This window comes from Perca fluviatilis, chromosome 6 (genome assembly GCF_010015445.1).
Source record: "Perca fluviatilis chromosome 6, GENO_Pfluv_1.0, whole genome shotgun sequence".
Classification (NCBI taxonomy): Eukaryota; Metazoa; Chordata; class Actinopteri; order Perciformes; family Percidae; genus Perca; species Perca fluviatilis.
Window position 1 is genome coordinate 4,570,085 of NC_053117.1, and position 19,809 is coordinate 4,589,893.

The window sequence follows — 19,809 nt, forward strand, 5'->3', positions numbered from 1 at the left end:
GACTGTAAAATTAGTGGACAGAGCATGTGTGACGTCACCCAATGGTTTGTGGTGATCTGCTCTGAGCATAGCATAGACATCGCCAATTTTAAAATCAACGAGACCATAATTTAAAAAATGAACATAATTATGAAAATGTTTACTGAGGTAATAAATCAAGTGAGAAGTGGGTCACTTTCTCATAAACTTCTCCACTTCGACCTCCTTTTGCAACCGCACGTGTCGCCCCCTGCTGGAATTCAGATAGAATGCAGGTTTAAGGCACACATATTGTCTTTCTCTATCACTCTGGGCGTGGCCATAGTGGGATTCGTAATTTTGCAAACCAGATGTGTTGTCTATGGTGCTGCGTTTTTTTTTTTTTTTTTTTACATTTATTTTCCTCAACCTTTATTGTTTGGCTGTTTTGTTTTATTCACAGGTTTTTTTTTATATCCAATATCCAATGCTGTCCAAACTGCTCCAAATGCTCCAAGTACAAAGTAGATTGGATGAACGGTTCATGAGATATTTCAAAGACAGACACACACACACACACACACACACACACACACACACACACACACACACACACACACACACACACACACACACACACACACACACACACACACACACACAGGCTTCCCGATTTATGAGATAGATGGATGTACAACGGCCTCCAGTGGTCACAGCGTTTAACAATATCTGTCTATTTGCTATTGTTGATGCTAGCGGAGTCAGCGGTTGCATTAGCTAGTGTATTTCAAGAGAGTAGGCTACACTGCTCTCCAATGGTCAAATTGTGTTTGTATATGGGTGAAAGTTTTGAATATTAAAGAATAACATCGTTGTGTATGTCCTGAGGGATTAAGATTGAGGTTTTATTAGATTTCTTTTTCTGAGATTCTGGTCCCTCATGTGAGGATGGCCTAGCCTGGATGCCAGCCGAATTTAGCCCCGCCCACAAAATTCGAGGTCGGGATATTCTGACTAGAATCTGAGTATGACCACGTCAGGCTAAGGATGGCCCACAAAGATAATAGAATGGATAGCCATGAACGGCTCCATTTTTAAGTTTTTTAAGCACTCGATATAAGCAAAATGGCGGCATCTGTTGGCCAACCTCTGTTATTGCATTAATGGGAAAATTAAATACAGACCTTAATGAAACTGTTGACCTAGCTTGCCTAAGTCACTGCTGTTATCAATGTTGTGATGTCATAGAAACCCCCTGTTAAAGTTAGTCCGAATTTTTGCTTTTAAATATCTTTGGCAGATTGATACGTTTGACGTAAAGAGGCCTGCGTGGTGGTCACGTGACTGTTGCCCTGTGCGGCTGTGCCATAACATAACATCCAGCCGCTGGTGTCGAGTAGTCTACTCATCCTAGCTTCGAGTGTATACACCACAAGCTAGCAGTAACAGACACAATAATGGATTTCAACGTGAAGAAATTTGCGAGCGACGCAGGATTGTTTTTCACGCGAGCTGTCCAGGTAATGAAATCTTGTTGTTCGGCTGAAACACAATTCCTTCCATTTTGACAGCCAGCTGTACTGACGTTACTGACTACCGTTACAGTGCCTTGTAGTAATTCATAGGTGTGTAAAGTAAGAATAGTGCCTTGCCGAGCTAACGTGACGCATGAGTTTAGCATAGGAAGCAGATACAATTACTAGATATTCAGCTAACAGGTACGTCGTGGCAATAGTTAAGGCGTACATAGTAATTAAACAAGTGCTGTCCAAATGCTAATGGCAGTGTTGTTAGCCACTAATAATGTAACGATGTTTTAGGCCAAGGTAGCATACCAGTCGCGATTGTAATTAACCATGGACTCAGTCAGTTAAAACAAGCGTAGGAAATGGAAACCGATGTATAACGTTAACTTATATTAATCTGGACAAGTTAGGTGATGGGGAGAGGGGACAAAAAAGACTGTCAGGTAAGCAATGCCATGACGTCATCATATCGCGTTGATGCTGTTTTATACAGTCTATGGTTGATGCCCTAGCTTTTGATAATAATTGATTAAAACTAGGAAGAGAAGAGTTGTGTCTCAGTAGTTTACGTGTGTGTGTGTGTGTGTGTGTGTGTGTGTGTGTGTGTGTGTGTGTGTGTGTGTGTGTGTGTGTGTGTGTGTGTGTGTGTGTGTGCGCGCTTTGTCTTAGTTCACAGAGGAGAAGTTGGGCCAGGCAGAGAAGACTGAGTTGGACGCTCACTTCGAGAACCTGATGAGCCGTGCAGACTGCACCAAACACTGGACTGAGAAAATATATAGACAGACTGAGGTCCTGCTGCAGCCCAACCCAAGTATGCCATCAATATAGCAATCCTATCATTAGAGGTGGGACACATATTCTAGAGAGTACATATTATTGTCAAGCAGAATAACTGCTAGGCTGATGTTTTAGGACTGATGCTGAAAGCAACCTAAGGGAAAGGTTAGCTCGTTCATAATAGATTAATTAGATTATCTTTTGTTATTCTTTTAAAAAATAGATACATTATCAGATGTTTGCCATGTTCAACTTCATTTTTACCATACCTGCCTGAGGGCAGATAAATCATTACATCCCACATGTCTAGCAAGCATAGTTCATCTTGTAGAAAACTAGCATTGAGTATAAATACAATGCAAATAAATACATGCCCACTGTATGTCTGCAGGACAGGTATAGAAGAGAAAAGGCCTCACCTTCATTACAATTTAGAAGTTGTGAAGTCAACTTTCTGTTGCAAACATATCCCTGACAGCAGAGTTTAAAAGTTGCCCTGTGGACTTCAACAAACAAAAGTTCTCACCAAAATGCAGTGTGTATCTTTGAGGTCTGATACATGTGTTGAATGTATTTTCTTCATAAAATATATGAATGCACAAAGAATTGTGCATTGTTTGGATCCTTTTATGTGCATTCTCATGCACATGCACAATACAAACAAAACGGGCACTTAGCCATACAATTATTGCTATATAGCGGCACTAGTGGTCAAAAACTCCACAGCGTACCTTTTTAAAATGGGGCCAGCTTGCAAGTGCAAAAAAATAAAGGCAAAATATGCAAAACCACTGATATGTTCCTTGAAGCCATAATAAAAAGAGGGATGCAAAAAAAGTAACAGTTTCTATGAATAGGCACCTCGCACCAAATGTCAGTCAGTACAGTTATAAAACATTGTACAAGAATCTAGCGTCATCATATTTGCAATTATGCTTTAATTCATAAAGCTCAAATATCTATTACTTATAATTTATAATGATATGAAATGATGAGATGATACTGGAGTATAGGGAGCTCTAACATGTGACTTTTTGATTCTCCATGCTACAGTTGATCACACTGGTAAGTATTCTGCCTCCCTATTTTAGTGCCGTGCTGTGGAAACCTTTTATGCCTTTGAATTATTACTACAGAGAAGTAATTCATCAAAATGAATGGGACCAAATCAGCACAGGATTCTTTGGTATTAAGATCTAAGTCTGCTGCAGAATAAACTTTTAATGCTCATGGATGAGCATAGGATGAATCCTCTTCTGACACAGTTGATTGTAAGTCAGCACAGGATACATTTATGCTACATTGGTGTTTAACTGTGCACCTTCAGCCCCCTTTCTTTATTTTAGCCTCTGTTTGACTCTGCCAGACAGTGTATTTTCTTCTAATATGATGCCATAAAGCTGAAGCATGATATTTGGTTATTCTGTCCATATTCAAAAATAAAAGAGTATCTACTCCAGGTTTGGCTCGTCAGATTTCAGCGCTTGTTAGCAGTTGTCATTGTTACAGCCAGGCCAAGTTATACAGTGGAGGTACTCCTCATTCTATCCCGCTCCCAAGGTGGCAAGCTTAGATCAAATATCAAGTTCAAAGTAGCACAATCAATGTTTTTAGTAAATGGTCCTCAGAATAATGACTGCCAAAACTACAAACAAAAATATAAAATGAAACCTCTGGGGCATTCCTTCAGAAATCAATCACTTTCTGACATCACCCCTTTCAATTGAATCGATTTTTATTTTTTTCCTACATGATGACCTATATGAGAAAGTGTTAAAACGTGTTTTGATTAACCAGAATGAACAACCATTCAGGAGACAGTGGCCCTCAGCTGACCCATATTGGACTACCCTCGTAGACACCGATATCTTCTTCAAAAATAAACATAACAGTATGGTTCAGTTGTTCCAAAATAACTAAATGTGCAAATTCACTGGATTTTTTTTTTTTTGTCCTGAAATCTTAATTAGCAAAAAATAAAAGATGTTTTATTAATAATTTATTTATACTGTTTATTGGTCCTCAGTGGGGAAATTACAATTTACACTCTGTTTGTTAGAAATCACTACACACAGGCCTGAAATACACACAGACATGCTCAGGAGCTATTCATGCACACGCACAAATGGAGAGATGTCAGAGTGAGTGGGCTGCCAGGGCTGGACCAGCGCCCTGGGGGTACGGTGCCCAGGAGGTGAACTGGCATCTCTCCAGCTACCAATCCACACTCTGTACTTTGGTCCGTACTGGGACTTGAACCAAAGACCCTCTGGTTCCCAACCCAAGTCCCTACGGACTGATCTACTGCCACCCCAAATTTCATAGTGTAGACACTTCTTTACATTACATGAAGTTGTGCAATTGTGAAGCGCCAGTTGGTTTGCTAACACAGAACCATCTGAGAAGCTGTCAGGAGGAGGGCAGGGACTTTCAAAAAAATACCTGGCAGGTGATTGGATGAACCATATGTCTATCATGTCCACCACTTGTTTTTGAAAGAAGAGTCATGGCCGTCACACACACCTAAACCCCGCCTGTAGGTCCTCACCAGACACTGATGGGTTCGGTTACCTGGTTTCTAGTAACTGATTTTCATGTAATATGTGATCCTGTGATTCTCTCATGATCTCAGGAGAATCGTTTGAGCAACAAAAGACTTCTGAGTATTTGGTGGGTAGGTCAGTTTAATCCTTAATTACATACATGAAAATGTAATTACAGAACAAGAAAGCACAAGTAAGCAAAAATGTGTAGTGCAAAGATCGTTACTTTTGTTGTGAAGCCTCTGGTCAAGGGCGTTTGATGGTTTGCTCATCTCAGTTGGACCTATTTGATGTGTTCTGCCTGTTATGGCTCCATGTGTCTTGGGATGTCTTGGGAAAGTAAATGATGGGACTCTTAGTTCCGGTAAATGTTAAGGTGTTTAAAGTCTATCACCTAGTACAGGAGTTCAGCTCAGAATATGGACAGAAACACACCACAGTATTATATTTCACCCTTTCAGAAAGCATGATCAATGAAACCCTCAATGAGAAAATATCTGATGGAACAGAAAGTAATCCAGAAATGGAGCAGGATTTCAGTTTTCTGAGAATTTGGCTCCCAACATTTTTACCATTTACACAGTTCCCACTCATCAACTGTTCATATTTCCTCACATCACCTAGTTGAACTCTTATGCTCTTCACTCCTGTTACATGTCACAATCTGTCATAGTGTATAGTGATGTCTGTGTTTTTGGAGAATGTAAAACCATATATATACCTTTTTGGGGTGAGTTTTCTTGCACGTTTGTCTTGTCATACAAAGTTATCCACAAGTACTCTATGACTTTATGATTTTATTATCATTATCATTTTAAGTCTCAGTCATGACCCTTTAATCAGTATTTAAAAGAGAGTGAGAGAGAGAGAGAGCGAGAGACTCAGGAAGCTGAAGAGTAAATCATTGTTTCACAAAATGTATGAAAAAAAGTGTGCCAGTTAAACTTGTGCATTTGTATGAGATGCCGAGGGGTGGGGGTACCTGGGAATGAAAATGGGCTGAACAACCTGCACACTGTTATTAGTCAGGGGTTACACATCCACGTGTGGCCCAAAGTTTCTTTGCTAACCCCCATAAAGTCCCACACACAGCAAAATAAGAAGAAAAGATCAAATCCATGCAGAGGGAGGGGTCTCTACAAATACAGACACTGCCACACATATATTTGGTAATAAGTGATGATTGAGAGGGATTACTGTTGTAATAGTCTGTACATTGTTTTTTAGTAAATCCCTACATATTATACCTTTTTATAAGAAGTGCTATACAAGAGAACCATGACCAGTAACACGTAAGTGAGCAATAAATGATGATGAAAAAAGAATAAAACGGATCAAATACAAAAGAGAACAGATGTATGGATGTCCTGAACTGGATATCTCTTATATACAGTATGTATTATCATATTTTCAGACATATTCCCCTGAAATTACACAAAACTAGAGTTTGATGTCTTCGTCTGGAGAGAAACACTCCCTGAACCTCCTGGCGTCTACTTATTTGCTGGATATTGTACTTGTGTTTACTATATGTAGCTTTGTAATTCATCCATGATATTCATTTATCCTACATACTGTAACAGACATTAGACCTGGGTGGTATTTGGTAACAAGGCATACACTGGTATTTTAATCCCAGCACTACTGTACAGTAATTAAATTAAATTTGTTCAGGCTCAGGCACTACTAATAGTCGGACTAGTCGAATCAGGTTTGTGGTGGACTCGAGCCAAAATAATCAGAGTACACATTTAGCAGGACAGAGCTGCCCCGGTGCTGTGTCAAAGTCAGCCCCTGTCCTTCCCAAGCGCAGCATCCGTATCAAACATGATGTGTGCATCCGCAAACAAAGTGCCTTTTGTGTAGGGATTGACCGATACTGGGTTTTCAAGACATACCGATACTGATTATTAGTGGTTAATGAAACCGATGTCTGGAACCGATTATGCGTTTGCAGTGAAAATTAAAATCTTAAAATTAAGATTTTGGAATGTTACAAAATCCAACACAAAATTTCTTTTAGATGCTTTAAGCTATTATTTAATGAATTAGAAACTTTCAACATGACACACGTTAAAAGAGTCAGATAGTGTTGTGGGGGGGGACATTAAGTCAGACTCAGTGGTGAGTCAAGCTGAAGTAGAGGGACAGACACAGAGCTGTAGCCGAGCCAAAGTAGAACACTTTTCAATTCATTAACTTTATCTGTTAAATAAAAGGCTGATACAGATAATCTGCAAACTGCCAAAAAACAGGCCCATAATTGGCCAGGGACGATAATCAGTCTATCCCTACTTTTGTGTTATGATGTCAGGTCACCTCTCAGTGTGCCCACTATACCAGTGTCAAAGTGTAAATTCCATTTGAAAAGGAAATGCTTCAGCTGTTGCTAGAGTACAGTGTAGAGTGCAGTGGCTTTATCAGAGTTTAAAAAGGGCTGTCTACAAGGTTCAAGAGAGCGAATCAGACTTAAAAACTACAGTAAATGTGCTTTAAAAACAAATAAATAATTGGACTGGACGCGCTCAACTCACATAGGTACTTAGAAAGCTTTGAAGGCTGGGTGCTGGATCCTAAAAGTCAATATATCATAAATAAAGCTACAAGCCAGAACTCCAGTTTGATAGTTTATTGCCACACAACGGACGTTTCGGGCAGCTTATAATGTTGGACTGAGTCAGAGATTTGATTCCACATTTTTGAGACTATAGTGCAGAGGTGCCAAACTTATTTTCACTAAGGGCCACACTGGAAAAAGAGAATCCCATCAAGGGCCAGACATGCTTTTGTTTCCTAAAAAATTTAAAATATCTTTGACTGTATTACTGCATGTCGCCTTTTTTTTTTTTTTTTTTTTTAAATACTTTTCGTAATTTTTGTTCGTTGTTTATGTCGCCATAAAGCTCTACAAAAGTGAGCAAAAAAGTTCCTTATTATTCCTTATGTAAATTTTTACACACAGCCGGAATATGAAAACTCTTCTTTGCTTCTGCGGGAATCAAAAGCGAGTCTCAAAGTCGGTAAATCTGCCAAATTCTGCTTTGGCCATATCTGAATCTGCAAGGGGCCTTGAGTTTGACACGTGCTATAGTGTGTGGGGTGTTTATTTTCTAATTGCATTACAGGACAAAATAACAGAAACTTTACAATACGTCTCTATTGAGAGTGTCAGTAGGATTGAATTACTTCCGTGGTAGTTTGTGAAGCAGTCTATGATGTGCCATTTATTATGAAGCAGCAGTTAGTCCTACCATATGTATTGTAAGGTACTGTATTCATGTTATTTTGTCCCCTGTTTTTCTGTGCATTAGTTACTATTTACAGTAACTCTTTAAACACAGATTCTGCAGTTGGATACAGATTCATCTCTTATTCTAATTACATAAACACAACAACCAACAATGATTTCCATTTTCTTATCACACCGTGTAAACCTGCAATGACTCATAGTAACGTTTTACCTTGCATGCAGTTACATACAATGCATATTTTAAGCACAATTCAAGCAAAAATAAATGTTTGTAATTTACCAACATACAGCTGGATGCATCTTAGATTGAGTTTTTTTGTGCAGAAAGTGTGAGATAACGTGAGTGTTTGCATTTTGTGCAACTCTTGCTCTTTTACCCCACAACAAAAATATGTATTTTTTAATTCTCAGAACAGCATAGAAATGCATAATTACACCAGTAATTTAACACTATTGAAAGGGTAATCCTGCAAAATTAGCATATTGTAAAGGTGTGTTTTTACATTGTTTTATAGCTACTTCTAATACATTCAGTGATGTTTTGCCACAAGGGGGCTGAAAAACATCAAAATAGGCAAGTCAGCTTTATTTGTGTAGCACATTTCAGCAACAAGAAAATTCAAAGTGCTTTACATAAAACATTTAAGGGCAATATAAAACAATTTGTTAAAGACAATATGAAAGCAGCTGAAATAGAATTAACAAGGTATGGAATACAATAATTAAAGTTTCAGTGAAGTGTAAGAAATGAAAACTATTTTAAAATAGCAGCATCAAAAAGAAAAGTAATTGCATTGATTTAAAAGAAGAGTTGCAGTGGACCTGCAGTTGTCCTGGGAGTTAAAAAAAAAGCTTACGCATACACTTTCACCAGTTTATAGAGTAATTTTGGCCAACATGTTAACCTAATGTTACATCCAGCAGACACTACTGGTAAATAGAAGTCCACGATGTGCATTCCTTTCACCTCCGTTTTTGTCTCCATTGACTTCTGAGAAAAATAACTAGGCGTTTATCTTGTTACAGGCTCCACTATGTTATGTTCACCAGCCACCCTGTAATTCCATCCGTCTGCCCTGCTCAGGTAGTGTGCCGTCTACAGGGGTTCATAACAGTGGCTCAGACTCAACTACACATCTGTAATAAAGTAAATAAATAAAGCTGTAACATCAAAACAATGAGAAAGTTTCATAGAGCAGAGGTGGGTTCTAATTGGAGATGGCCCGATATCATTTTTTGCTTCCCGATACCGATTCCGATACCTGAACTTGTGTATCGGCCGATACCAAGTACCGAGCCGATACCAGCGTGTTATATGTTTGATTATGTTTTCACAACTGCATACTACTATCCCTGTATGGATGTGATATGATTTCTATCTTTGTTGTCGGTCTGGCTCTTTGTGAAACATGAACAAACACAAACAATGACTGCCACAGAACTTTCTTTTATTATGCAGTTAGACAGTCAGTTATAACGGAAAAAGAACATAAATAAACTACTTTAACATAGATTTTCTTTAGGGCTTTATTACGTGGTATCGGATCGGTGCATAAACTCCAGTACTTCCCCATACCGATACCAGCGTTTTAGGCAGTATTGGAGCCGATACAGATACTGGTATCGGAACATCTCTAGTTCTAATACATCAATACACCACTGAGAAGTAGTAAATGACAAGTGAGTTATTCTTTTAGGTATAGTTTTTATTTAATCAGTGCGAGGGGTAAATTAACTAAAAGTTTCAAGCACTTCTTTCTTTCCCAGCTGTGCCATAAATGTAGCTCTTCTTGATTGTCTCTTTAGGTGCCAGAATTGAGGAGTTTCTCTATGAAAAGTTGGACAGGAAGGCACCATGCAGAATTACCAATGGAGAGCTGCTGGGTCAATATATGCAGGATGCAGCAAAGGAATTTGGCCCTGGAACTCCTTATGGTAAGTATGCATCCACTTTAAAACAAGCTTCAAGGAGTCAAAACATTGGTGAGATTATAACTCTTTTACCACCCTGCACAAGCATCCGATCTGGATCAGGTAAACACTAAGTGCAAATGCATGCAGAACACATTGCAGTTGGAATGCTCGGACCGCGTCTGAAAGTGGTCTGGGTCGCATTGTTTAGGGATCTCAGCCAGGTGTAAATCCAATCTGTACAATCCAATCATTCTTTTATAAAAATATTCACCTAACAAGTTGAAAGGTCACCTAATACTGCCTCTTCTTAAACCTTGGGGTTAACACATTTTTTGACATTGATGTTTTTGTCACAGATTTTTTGTCTCTTTTTCGACTTTTTTTTTCAATGTTTTTGCAGCATTTTTCGATGTTCTCTGCACTTTTTTCCCACTACCACCAGTATACACTAACAGCAACTTATTACCACTATTTTTACGCTCATTTTTGGAATTTATGGTCAATAAACCTCATCTAGCCTATATGAAATTATATCTAATTTTTGTGTTAAAAAAGCAGAAAGTATGAATTATTTTGACTAATATTTAAGATCAGAGGATTTTGGATAATCCCAGACTGTCAAAGTTTAGTCAGAATAATGCTATACAATTAAATAAAACACTCAAAAGTGAACGATAGTAGTGAAGTGATCCTTAATTTGACTTGTGAAGAGCATTTCATGGGACCGTCCGTGTTACTTTTGGGCAGTTAGGTTGAAAGAAAAGAAAACCCAAATTTCTGCTATAGAAACTTTGAAAACGGGTCAAATTTGACCTGAAGACAACAGGAGGGTTAAGCTACCCGTCAAAAAGCTCCTGTCTAGTCTGTCAGCTCGGCATAACAAATGTGTATGATTAAGATGTATCCAGAGATTGATTACATGTTAATATCTGGTGGAAATTGGGTCTTACAGATTTTCTTGAAATATTTTACCTAAATTAGAATTTTTCATAAAGTAATTTGTTTACTTGGTCAGAAGATGGCAAACTACGTGGATATGACCTTTTTTTCTGGTAGTTATGGTAAGTTTCCTCTTAGCACTTCATGTTTTTCTAATATTTTGTCCACCCCATTTTTATCAGTGATGTTAAGACTAAATATAAATGTTAGAAACTCCTGTCAGTATAATGCATTTCGATTCAACAACCGCACAAACTACAGCTTCCAAAATGGCCAGCTGATTCAACACCTGTCTAGAATAGTTTCAACAAAAACAGAGAACATTATTACCTTTTATGAAGGTAAAATGTACAGGTGTGGTTATGAAATTGGGAAAAATCCAAGACATGCTGTTTTTGGCTCCAGCATTCCATCAAATGGTGTGTTTGATACATGCAATTTTATAAGCAGTTACATTGGAATCGCCTCACTAACCCATTCTCAACGGTTGCTTCATAGAAAAGCAAACATAACAAGGTGTGTGCAGTTTATGTTACGGAACAATATAAATGGCAACTGGAACTGATGTGGAGAACTTAACCAACTTTAGGCTAGGATTTATTTTCCTATCCCTGTTGTCTGTCTGAGAGGGGTACGTTAGGTTTGTATCCCGGTGGGACGGGAATGTTGAAAAAATAACAAAAGGGTTATGTTGACCTGGATCATATTCTCTTCTGATAATTTTTCTCTCTACATACTAGGGATTGACCGATACAGGTTTTTCAAGGCCAATATACGATTATTAGTAGTTAAAGTGCTCATATTATGCTAATTTTCAGGTTCATAATTGTATTTAGAGGTTATATCAGACTAGTTTTACATTGTTTAATTTTCAGAAAACACCATATATTTGATGCAGCTCCTCTTTTCACCCTGTGTGTTGAGCTCTCTGTTTTAGCTACAGAGTGAGAGCTCTCACTTCTGTTCCATCTTTGGGGTGGACTTTGGGCTTTTTCACTTTAACCTATTACATGCACAAAAGATATATAATAAATATATAGGAAAGGGGAAAAGCCAAAAAGCAGAATATGAGCACTTTAATATAACCGATATTTGGAACCGATGCATTTACAGTGAAAATGTAAATCTTTAAGTCAAAATTAAGATTTTGGAATATTACAAACTCACAAAACTTTGTTTAAATGCTTTAACATAATACCGAGTAAAAGAGAGTCAGGTAGTGTTGTGGGGGGGACATTAAGTCAGACTCAGTGATGAGTCAAACCGAAGCAGACGGACAGACACAGAGCTGTAGCTGAGCCAAAGTAGAACACTTTTCAATTCATTAACTTTATCAGTTATCAGGCAAATAAAACGCTGATACAGATAATCTGCAAACTGCCAAAAAACGGCCTGATAATCAGCCAGGGCTGATTATCGGTCTATCCCTACTACATACTGTAGAATGAGTGAAAAGTGTTATTTACTGGTAGTAAAAATCCCTGAGCATTATTACATTGTTCTACCTTCTCTCTCATCTTTATCCAGGTTCAAAATGAACTTTTTTGTCCACCAGCCAAATGGCTAGTCAATGTTCAAATTTCACCAGCCACTCAATTGATTACCATTGTTTGTTGGCTAGTGAGTGAAGCATGTCTATCAACCACTTACATATTTTAAGAGCATTTGGCTAGTAAATGGTGCTAATTTTGAACCCTGTCTTCATCTCACTGGATTGTACAGACATACTGTATGTGTCAGGCCAATAAATCAGCTCCCGCCCGCCTGTGGTAAAATCAAAGTTCAATAATGGTTTCAATAGGCTCATTTGCACTCTGCATTCTGCTGCAGCAGTAGTCAGGGTATCTACACAGATGTCCTTGGGAAAACTCATAGCTCAATAACCAAATCCAAAATCAGAGTTTTAGAGCATGCCAGAATGTGTCTATTGATGTCACTGTCTATTCATTTCATTTTAATGTGATGTTGAAACTCATTTAGTTTGGTGATGATAAATATTTAAGTCATTAAATAGCTTTATTGTCATTATATTGAGGGGTCAGACAACAATATAATGAAATTTTGGTGGCAGTTCCCTGAGGCATAAAACATAAAGACATAAAAGCACTATGAACGCAATTTAATGTGCAAGCAACTCATTTTATAAGTGATGAAACTGCTTGCCTTTCTCCCTGCATTGTAAAAGTCCTCACTGCCACCAAACTGTTTGAGTGTGAGTTTGATGCAGTTACAAAAGTTCAGTTCACCAAAATTACACACCAAATATTCTTCCAATTACTTCCTCTACTGTGGTATCTAGCCATGAATACAATGTCTAAAATATAGAGGTCAACATTTGTTTTGAGGATTTGTGTAAATTATTAATCAGAAGTATTAATTGTGATTTCCTTATGTGGGTAAATACACACTTTTGTGTCAGTAGACCTTGCAAACTAGAACTATTAAATGAAATAAGCATCAATGGACTGCATAGCGGGAAATAAAGATAATTAGTAATCTTGCCAGGTTGTCATGTTCTTTGTGCTCTGTCACACTGAACAAGTAGCCTTCAGATATAACACGAAATACATTTGGGTTGCCTTAACTGCAGGGTTTTTCCTGGATAGAGAACATTTTGGTGCCACCCTAAGAGGTTTCAGCCAGTGCCAAAGTAAAATAACCAGCGCCAAAGCATCTGACACTTGAAACTAAACAAACACAAATGCTGCACACTACACAAAGACTTTCCAGTCAGTCCTCAGCAACAATTCCCAAACATGCAACCAATGTTTTTATAAATGGAACATGCAGTGAGAACATATCCAGTTCACAGATAATTGAGACCAGATGTACACATAGTTTTCTAGAGCAAGTCAAGTGATAAAGGAAAAGATAATTTTATTAGGCCGTTGGCAATTTCAGTGAATGTGTTTGATCTATTAATATACCAATAAAAAGTGCTGAATTACTTTTTTGTCCTCAATAATGTTGTTCTTTTAATTTATATAAAAGGCATGTACAAACTCCAATTCCAATGAAGTTGGGGACATTGTGTAAAACGTAAATAAAAGCAGAATACAATGATTTTCAAATCCTTATAAACCTATATTCAATTGAATACACTACAAAGACAAGATATTTAATGTTCAAACTGATAAACTTGTTTTTTTTGCAAATATTCCCTCATTTTGAATTTGATGCCTGCAACACGTTCCAAAAAAGCTGGGACAGGGGCATGTTGAACACTGTTACATCACCTTTCCTTTTAACAACACTCAATAAGCATTTGGGGAACTGAGGACACTAATTGTTGAAGTGTTGTAGGTGGAATTCTTTCCCATTCTTGCTTGATGTTCGACTTCAGTTGCTCAACAGTCCAGGGTCTCCGTTGTCGTATTTTGTGCTTCCTAATGCGCCATACATTTTCAATGGTAGACAGGTTTGGACTGCAGGCAGGCCAGTCTAGTACCGGCACTAAGCCACATTGTTATAACACGTGCAGAATGTGGCTTGGCTTTGTCTTGCTGAAGTATCAAGGGACGTCCCTGAAAAAGACTTTGCTTGGATGGCAGCATATGTTGCTCCAAAACCTGTATGTGCCTTTCAGCATTAACCCTTGTGTTGTCTTCCTGTCAACCTTGAAAAAAAAAAACTTTTCAGCGCTTATTTCTACGTCTCATATTTTCTGATATAAAACAAAAATTGAAAATGGGTCAATTTGACCTAAAGTCAACACAAGGGTGGTGCCTTCACAGATGTTCAAGTTACCCTTGCCATGGGCACATCACAGATGCTGGCTTTTGAACTTTGTGCTGTTAACAATCTGGATTTTCCTTTTCCTTTTTGGCCCGAAGGACATGACGTCCATGATTTCCAAAAACAATTTTGAAATGTGGACTTGTCAGACCACCGCACACTTTTCCACTTTGCGGCAGTCCATCTCAGATGAGCTCTGGCCCAGAGAAGCCGGCGGCATTTCTGGGTGTTGTTGATATATGGCTTTGGCTTTGCGTGGTAGAATTTTAACTTGTAGTGTTCCGAAGTGTTTCTGAGCCCAAGTGGTTATATCCTTTACATAATGATGTCAGTTTTTTTTTTTTTTGCAGTGCAGTGATCCCTGAGGGATCGAAGGCCACGGGCATTCAATGTTGGTTTTCGGCCTTGATGCTTGCGAGCAGAGATTTCTCCAGATTCTCTGGATCTTTTGATGATATTATGGACTGTATATGATGAAAGCCCTAAATTCCTTGCAATTGAACATTGAGAAACGTTGTTCTTAAACTATTGTACTATTTGCTCACGCAGTTGTTCACAAAGTGGTGAACCTCGCCCCATCCTTCCTTGCTTGTGAATGACTGAGCATTTTGAGGATGCTCCTTTAATACCAAATCATGACACTCACCTGTTTCCAATTAACCTGTTCATGTTCCAAACAGGTGTTTTTAGAGCATTCCTCAACTTTCACAGTCTTTTGTTGCCCCTGTCCCAGCTTTTTTGGAATGTGTTGCACGCATCACATTAAAAATGAGTCAATATTTGCAAAAAAACCAATAAAGTTTATCAGTTTGAACATTAAACCATCATCAGACAATCAGACAATCTGCATTTCCAGTGTGTGTGAATGTTCATGTGATATGCATTGTCAGACGTGTTAATATGGACGCAGATTAGTTCTGCTACTGCTCTTGTCGATGGAGATTGTTTTCTGTCGCAAAACGCTGCTTGAAGTGACTATAAGTAACTTCTTAATGTTTGTGAAGCTCTGTCATTTTTCATACAATGATCTTAAATGACCTGTAACAGCAAAGGAGACTAACAGTGAAAACAATGCTATTTTTATATAGTTTTTAGTAAGGCCTCTACCCTGGTTTGATTTTTCCCGCAAAGTCACAGAATGATATACGGCAGGTAGACGGCGCAGTTACACATTCTGATGGGTCACAGATTTCTTTGTAACACCGAAAAAGCCTGTGTTAGCGTAACCAGCCAGCTGAGCCAGGTAAAAGGAAGCAACATATTTCTTTATATAGGCCTAATTGTATTTTAATGTTATTTAGAAGTTATCTGCTGTAGTTATGGCTGATACTGAGGCAGGACCATAAAAGGAAAGAAGGAAATTGAACAAAGAACAACTAAAAGCTTAAAGGAAAAGACAACGGGTGAAAACAACCCCAAAATGGCCCTCATGTATGGAATATGTAGGCTCACGATACATTCAAAGTAGACTAAGTTACCGTATGCAACACTTGCAATGCAACGATACATCAGTAACTTATTGTCTTATTGTAAATTAATAATTTTCTGTCCAAGCAAAAACGTAATCGCGACTATATGACCTCCCAGTAACGCCAAAGATCCTCTATACTAAACCGTCTCTGGTAACACTAACTCGGTAATACAGTGGGTGAAACAGCACCGTAAAGAAAACACCTTTATGACAGCAGGTGTGGTAAAAACACTACCGCTTTTGTCCAAAGCGGTCGCTAGAATCAACACAAACTGAAAAGTTACATATAGCCATTTTAAAAATTAAAACGTAGTAGTGTAGACGTAGCCTGAAGCAGCTAAATGGAATTCAGCCATCGCTCATTATAATATTACACCTGTGCTTGTTCTACTGTGACAAGTCAAAATGTCTGCTGGTAAAAGGGAAAGGAAGCAGCATGTTCATTTATCAGCCAGATAAAAAGGTTAATGAGCTTGTCACTGTGAGTGGCAGTGTTCCTAACAATCAACCAACAGTCCACATTCTTACCTTTGTCTTTGCTCTAAATGAAATATTTTCACAACAATTTAAAGTTTTATTTTATTTACTTGATTCACTATTTTTTTTCAAAAGAGGTTATTAGTTTTCTATAGCCTACATAAAACGTTTGTGAAATCACAGGTAGTTTAGATGCATACTGATTAGATAATAATAACACTAATAGCTTATGATAAAGCTAGTTAGTCAGTTAAGCTTTCTTTGTCATTACTTTTTAAAACTGGTTTGAATCTATAGGAAGGGGTGGTGCTGCTGGTGGAGCAGACAGAGCTATTGTTATAGTGATTAGGGATGTGACCATGATGATAAAGAGTGTTGCATATTTCTGTCTTTTTGTAGCGGCATGAACCTACAGTGAGTAAAGCTTCAGATATACTAGCACGCTACACCGTGGCACGGGACTTCGTAGATTGCTCGTGCTGCGAGCATGCACAGAGACATTTATGCTCAACGTATTGTTCGTTGCAGTATATTCGGAATATAGCAAGCAATGGATCCATAAACCTGTGTCTGAAACCGCTATCTTGTTCACTCCCAATTTAAAAATAGACTCTCAGTACTTGACTCTTGACACTTACGAATCATCATCATTTTTGTGTAATTACTGTCAAGCGTAAAGTTGTACAACGGTAACTGTCGACTCATTGGAAGTATTGTGCATGTGTGGGGATTTTTGAGAGCAAAAAAATTCAGAATTTCGACACTCAAATCAAATGGCTGACGTAGCTTAACTATAGATTGTGTACTAAGTAGAGCGAGATTATGGACACAGACAGGGAGAATCTGCCAGCCTCGCTGCAGCAGAGAGAAATAGTGACTGCAGTCCTCTCTCAGCCTGTATTGCCTCCCACCTTTAGACACTAGTCCAGGGGTCTTCAACGTTTTTTTTAAGCAAAGGACCCCTTAACTGAAAGAGAGATGGAGCAGGGACGCCCTTCTATTAATATTGTAGAAAATGGAGTTGCATAATAAACTGGGCCTACAATTACATGTAGGGCATCCTAAAGCCTTTATACATAAACATTTTTTTTGCATAGAATACTAAAGCTTTTAAAATAATAAATTGTTGGCATTATAAATCATGTTTTAATGTTAAACATACATGTGGCACAGTGAATCGTTAGGATGAACTGGATCTGTGGATTGCCTCGGTATAGGCCAGTAAGCAGTAGGGATTTATATTTGCTAATATGTTGGATTCATGTTAAGAAGTTTTCATTTTTGAAAAAACTTTTAAAAAATTAACAATAATTTGGAGGCCCCCCTGCATTGACTCTGAGGACCCCCTAGGGGTACCAGACCCCCTGTTGAAGATCCGTGCCCTAGTTTAAGTCAGATAGGTCTTAATAAATATTCTACTTGTCTGGAATCTATTGGAAGCTATGTATATGCTGTTATAATTTATATATATATATATATATATATATATATATATATATATATATATATATATATATATATTTATGTGCGCAACCAATGACTATTCAAAATACAGACTTTTTCTATAATAAATGGACAGACAATTTTTTCAACTCTCTGCACCCTCACTTGATATGTCATTGTGTTTTGTGAATAACATTTAAAGGATGCTTTCACTCAAGACAGGAATGTGTGCTGTGCCATTGTTATGCCACACTAAAGCATGATTTATGGTTGTGCGGGGGATCCACGCAGAGTTTTCGCAGTAGCCTACGTAAGTGGCCTGAAGTTTATACCTGTGCGTTTGTGTGTGCATGCAAATGTGTGTGGGGAGTAGGTGATAGAGCGAGGGAGAAGTGAGAGAGTGATGGCGATTAGCTTCGGAATGAGTAGTGACTCTAGAGTCATAGTGAGAGAATCAAAGTGTCTCCCCTGTTCTTTCTGACCACGGTGGGAAATCTGGAGCAGGAAAAGTTAACCCTAATGAGTCGGGTGAAATGCAATGCTACCGAGCCACGGCCGAGCGACGTACGTCGCCACGATGTGTTGTTACATTTTTTCAGAGGTGCACGTCAGGTTACGGCGTAGGGTCGGAGATAGCAGTAAACCATAAAAGGAGACTTAACTCAAACGTTACATCGTACTGTTTTTAAGAAACAAATGCATGACTGTTAAAATCGGTCTAAAACAGGAAAACTAGGCTTTCTTCAGCCAAGTGAAGGTAGTTTTATATTATGACATAAGCACACATGTTTTATTTGTTCTGCATTTGTAGTACAGAATTGTGCAATGATAGCTTCCAGTTGAGCAAGATCAGTCTCCGGGCTAGTAGACATGTAAACGTCAGGGCCCGCCTCAGTGCAACAGGGAGGTAAGCGTCAGAGGAAATACAAAAAATGGCTGACAAAGGGTTAGAGGGGGATAATGTGATTATAGGTTATGCTCATGGTGTCAAAAATGCTCATCCAAAAGATTGTTAATTTAGGGCAAGACCAGAACATATGAGTATGGTTGGCAGGGGACTGGTTACACCTGTTACAAGCGTAACAGTGGAGTATATTTTAGACAATTTTGTGTTTGTGTAGTGGACTTTATGAAGGACCTTACATTGGATTAGGCCATGACGAGCACATATGGAGGAAGAATGAACCGTAGCCAGAGCAAGGTCCCATTGCTGGTCCGTAATAGTCATGTTCAGATCACCCTTCCCATGCAGCTTTTGTCAAAGTACGAGGGTTCGAAGAGGCCGAGCATGGGGCGTGTTTGGTTTCAACCGAAACAGGAAAGAAAATGCCTCTGCACTCAATTGGATAGACCTACAACCAATCAAAGCAACGTAACTCAACTCAACTGTCAACCATAGACTGTTAATATTTACGGTCAATGCTGTCAACAGAACTCCACTACAATGAGACAAGACGGTATATAGCAACCACTCTTTGCGCTTCTGTCCTAACTTCCGACTTTTAGACTTTTTTTGTAGCTGGATTATATACAGTGGGAAGAACCATAGCCAGTATATAAGAATGGACCAACAGATCCCGTTGCTCTGGACAGAGACCAGTGAAGGATATTAGAAGCACTTTTCCGGTGAGCGCTGCGCATTACTGTGCAGCCTCCAACTGAGAGAGACGAAGTAAATGTGACGTGAGCAACCTGTCTGAAAGTTGTAAGTCTTCTGGTAGCTGTGCCAAGAGAAATCTCAATCATTCCGAATCTTGCAGAGACGGAGAGTGTAGG

At 38.5% G+C, this 19,809-nt stretch overlaps 1 protein-coding gene across 7 annotated transcripts in view; it reads left to right on the forward strand.

Annotated features, from left to right (window-relative positions):
* Positions 1-1,298: 1,298 nt before the first annotated feature.
* The window catches only part of LOC120560573 (endophilin-B2-like), a 46,586-nt gene continuing 28,075 nt past the window's right edge, over positions 1,299-19,809 (forward strand). For 4 of the 7 annotated variants that reach the window (XM_039803220.1, XM_039803224.1, XM_039803223.1 and 1 more), the window contains exons 1-3: positions 1,300-1,478; positions 2,154-2,295; positions 9,861-9,989. In XM_039803220.1, the coding sequence (XP_039659154.1) occupies positions 1,416-1,478; positions 2,154-2,295; positions 9,861-9,989 (334 nt within the window). In that variant the 5' untranslated portion in view covers positions 1,300-1,415. Of the gene's footprint in view, positions 1,479-2,153; positions 2,296-3,314; positions 3,327-9,860; positions 9,990-19,809 lie in introns of all 7 variants that reach the window. The other 3 variants (XM_039803219.1, XM_039803221.1, XM_039803222.1) reach the window with 2 other exon arrangements.